Consider the following 4368-nt stretch of genomic DNA (forward strand, 5'->3'; position numbering starts at 1 on the left):
TTTTTTTAAATCATTGCCAGGTTTATTTTCTGCGGTGAGGAATAATTCGGCCTTGCTGTAAGGCACAGGCTGGCCTTAGGCTGTGAGGTGCAGGCTGGCAGAAGTGCTGAAATCAAGCACAAAAAATCAAAAATAGCGCATACCTGCCTGCTAAATGCAGCAGGATCGAGTTACAAGCGCTGGCAGTTATCCGAAGAATGCTGGTACAGAAGTGCTCTGGCACAGCTGGGATAATAGTGAAAAATAGCAGCCCAGGATAATGAGGGGAGTTTAAAAAAATTGACCTTGTTTCTGTGAAAGGAGAATAGAAAAAACAGAGCTGCTGCAAAATGCTGAGTGGGGAAAAACATCAGAACATACCGGTACTGAATCAAAAACTTTGTTCTCTGTGGTGGAAGCAAGAGGAATACTCCAGGGAGTCTTTTTGTCACCTCAGCAGATTTTGGCAGCAGGCCCATCGAGTACAGGACTGGAAATCAGCTAGATTTTTGAACAGACTTCACCCTTCTGGCAAGCATATGGTACTTTCTTATTATGCCTATTATGCCTTTGCAGCCTAATCCTATGGAGTTATAATTATTTGTTTCTATCCTACCTTACTAAGCAAGAGTAAGAAAATGGAGAGTGTGCTTGCTGTATGGTTGGTTACAGCCCTGTTCAAATGTATAGCAACAGTAACCAGACTGATTTCCTGGTGACTGCCATCTGCATTCTTCTGATGTTCAGGAGAAAGTGCTGACAGTCTGTGTTTCCCCAGAAGTAGCCAGTGGTTGTAGCATAGCCTTTTCCTTCTCACTAGAGGTTCTCAAAAGTTGCAAAACTGAACAGAAATCTATGTGTCAGAACTTTTTTCCCCCCTCTCTTTTCCATGGTTACTAGAGGCATACTTCTCTTTTTTTTTAGGCTTCAATACAAAGTGGATAAGAATGTCAATAATCACAGTTCAGCTCGGTCAGTGTGGCAATCAGATTGGTCGTGAGGTGTTTAATGCTATCTGCAGTGATGTCCATGGCACTCATGGGTTGTGTTCCAAGAAGGAGAATGAATCCTACCACAATGCTTGCAAAGAACGGTTTTTCAGTGAGGAGGAATCTGAAGGTATAGCATTTAAGTGTTTATTTCCCACAGAGGGTCTGCTTTCCAGCCTAGTACAGATGAGAGTACAGAAATAATAAAAGTCCTTTACCTTCAGTTGAAGAATGAGGTTTACCTTCAGTCTTGAAGAATTGTCACAACCCTCTGCCTTCACAACATTGCTAATAACCATGTAAGCAAAATCACAGCGTGGTAAAGCATCTGAGGCTGCAGAGCAAGTCTGCCAGTAACACAGCTGGAAACCGAGCATACATACATAATCTTTCCTTCCAAACATCTGCATTTTCTACTGTAGATAGGTCATACCATGGAGTAGGACCCACAGATCTGAATTTGTTGTTATCAAACACATTAAGTGGTTTCTTTCCTGAAAGGTCGATGGTCTCTAGAGTTCAGATTTGTCTTGGGAATAATAGATGGTTCTCCAGAAAGCCAGAGCATTGCTGAGTCCTCCTTTCTGTACCTGCCTTTACTGTCCTGTTAATAGTTCATCTTAGGTGGGTGGGACCAATACAGTTTGGACCATGGTGCAAGTCTGTCCATCTTTCATAAATTCTAATATTGGCACTTTATTCCTGGTTTTGTCTTCCTATCCAGTACCTGTTGCCCGTGCTGTGCTTATTGACATGGAACCTAAAGTAATCAGCCAGACCTTATCAATAGCAGCCAGGTCTGGCTTCTGGAAATATGATGATCGGTCACACTTCTGTCAGAAACAAGGGTCTGGGAACAACTGGGCAAACGGGTATGAACAATTGTTCCAAGCGTCACTAACGGAGCTGTAGAGGCTGATGAGCTGTGTAGACTCTCTAGGAGCAGTACTATTGCAGCTGTGCAAGGCACAGAGTATGTAGCATTCACTTGATTTATTTTTAAGTTAGAATAGCAATGTATATAGCAGTGAAATTTCTAAACTGCTTTTTGCAAAGTGAAATTGGTATTTACAGTGAAAATGTAACATTTTTAGAATTGAGTGAATATATTTGATTTAATAATAGGAAACAATAAGGACAGTTTAAAAACACTTTTGCAAAATGTCACAGCTGAGGATTGTTTACTGCAGATAGAATGGGTGACATAATGCCAGGTTATATAAAGAATAATCAGAAAAGTATCCTTTATGAATAGCTTCACCTTACTGCTTTTGTTTTGATATAACCTGCCATGTCTCACTGTTTTGTCTTTTATTCAACAGCTATTCTGTCCATGGGCCTAGACACAAAGAAGTCATAATGAATCTGGTACAAAAAGAAGCAGAGAAATGTGATCGACTGGGTGGATTTTTCACAGTAATGAGCATGGCTGGTGGTACAGGATCTGGCTTGGGAGCATTTGTGACCCAGTGTTTAAGAGATGCTTTTCCAACCTCATTTATACTAAACCATGTTATCTGGCCCTATGGCACTGGTGAGGTGAATGTCCTATTTCCCAGAGATATTCTACAAGTTTATAATCACTGTTTAAACATAAAATATCTGCAACTGAAATAATCTAGAAGAGAGGTACATTTTACCTTTTAAAAGTTCAACAGGACAGAAAGTAACAGAGCAAATTAACGGTTTGCCTAATATTTGGTACATGTTGTTTCACAAAAAAAAAAAAAAAATCTTGATACTGTAAGTGCTAAAGTATAATGCAATTTCATGAGACACTCTTATTAGCTAACTAGAAATCCCTGTTATGATAGTATCTCAGTTCCCAGACAGATTTTATTCTAGCATGTTTTTATGAACTGAGAAGGATCACATGATTTTCACAGGTCTTGCTTGCTTGCTTCTCTTTCCAAGAAAAAGCTCTGCTAGCTCCTGACCTCATTCTGCACTTTGTCAAATAAAATGAATCACTTCCTAAATCATAACCGAGGAAATGGCAGTAGCCAGAGGATTATAAACTAGAATTAGATTAAGTTGTTTGATTCTCATTTGTGTGTATTTTTGTTTGTTTGTTTGTTTCCAGGTCATTGTTCAAAACTACAACTCTGTTTTGACTCTGTCACATCTGTATAAGTCATCAGATGCCCTTCTTGTTCATGAAAATGATGTCATCCACAAGATCTGTGCCCAGCTGATGAATATTAAACAGATCTCCTTCAGGGATGTAAATCAAGTCATCGCACATCAGCTGGGGAGTGTTTTCCAGCCCACTTACACAGCAGAAAGTGGCTCACACTACAGCAGAAACCCGTTAGGTATCTAACTGTAATACAGCTGCCTAATGCATTCTTACACATCTTTCTGTAATCATTTCACGCTGTGAATCTAAGTTCTCCAGACTCCTTACTCAAGTATTCAGATACATGCCAAGCTCTAAGACAGGAAAAGTGCAGCAAAAGACTAAATTAGAAGTTCAATCCCAATTTTGTAGCAGAGTCAAAAATAGATCCCCCAGCTTCTGGTTTCGTTCTTTACCAAAATAACCCAGTTTCTCCTGTTCCAAGTACCTACAGACACCCTTGTACCTATTTACGTTGCAGAGGAAATTTGTTCAGGACAGTAATTTTGGACTGAGTTTTACATTTCAGATTAGGTTAGAAGTTTGTATACACTGAAACAAAATGAAAGGTTTGTGTTTTGCTCAGGCAGAAGACAGACTAGCATACAACCTGGTAGCAACAGGCTGACTTTTGTATCTTTAAGGTATTAGAGAAAGTTACCTATATTGCCAAGAGTTTAGCATGCAAAATTAAACTTTCCCATCTGTCAATCTCTCTAGCAGTGTATACGGTCTTTGAGATTTTGAGCCGGACTATAAAGCGAGACAAGTCTAAATTGTAAAATAAGAGCTACTGACATGCTTGTATAGAACTCAATAGTACGTAGCAAGTTTGCATTATGTGTATCCATATACTTGTCAAATTAAAACTTATATACCCTGCTTCATTTCTTAACCTGAAATGGCTAGATTTTTGTAAAATTCCTCACTCTCTGGTATTTTAGCTAGCAATATTTTTTGTCAAACATAAGCAGCTGTTAATTTCTTCTTTCAGGAGACTTAATGGAGACATTAGTTCCACATCCCGAATTCAAGATGTTGGGTCTTCGTAACATACCTCAGATGCCTGAAAACTCCCTCGCTTATAGCACATTCAGTTGGCCTGGACTGATGAAACATTTAAGGCAGATGCTCATTGCCAATGCTAAAATGGAGGAAGGTAAAAAGCATTGACTCATCTGCAGTATCCATCACTCTTTAAGCATTTATTTTTACAGATGAAATAAAGCTTATTGTTTTGTGGAGCTCGCTGACTAGCTTTAATCAGTTCAGAAATGGGTT

General features: G+C 39.2%; 1 protein-coding gene across 1 annotated transcript in view; it reads left to right on the top strand.

Moving 5' to 3' along the window:
- The first annotated feature begins 926 nt into the window (after positions 1-926).
- Positions 927-4368, top strand: part of TUBD1 (tubulin, delta 1) — a 5961-nt gene continuing 2519 nt past the window's right edge. Inside the window, 5 exon segments of the mRNA XM_010073253.1 lie at positions 927-1113; positions 1693-1840; positions 2291-2507; positions 3052-3283; positions 4082-4246. Of these exon segments, the coding sequence (XP_010071555.1) occupies positions 927-1113; positions 1693-1840; positions 2291-2507; positions 3052-3283; positions 4082-4246 (949 nt within the window).

This window comes from Pterocles gutturalis, unplaced genomic scaffold, assembly GCF_000699245.1.
Source record: "Pterocles gutturalis isolate BGI_N339 unplaced genomic scaffold, ASM69924v1 scaffold8862, whole genome shotgun sequence".
Taxonomy (NCBI): Eukaryota; Metazoa; Chordata; class Aves; order Pterocliformes; family Pteroclidae; genus Pterocles; species Pterocles gutturalis.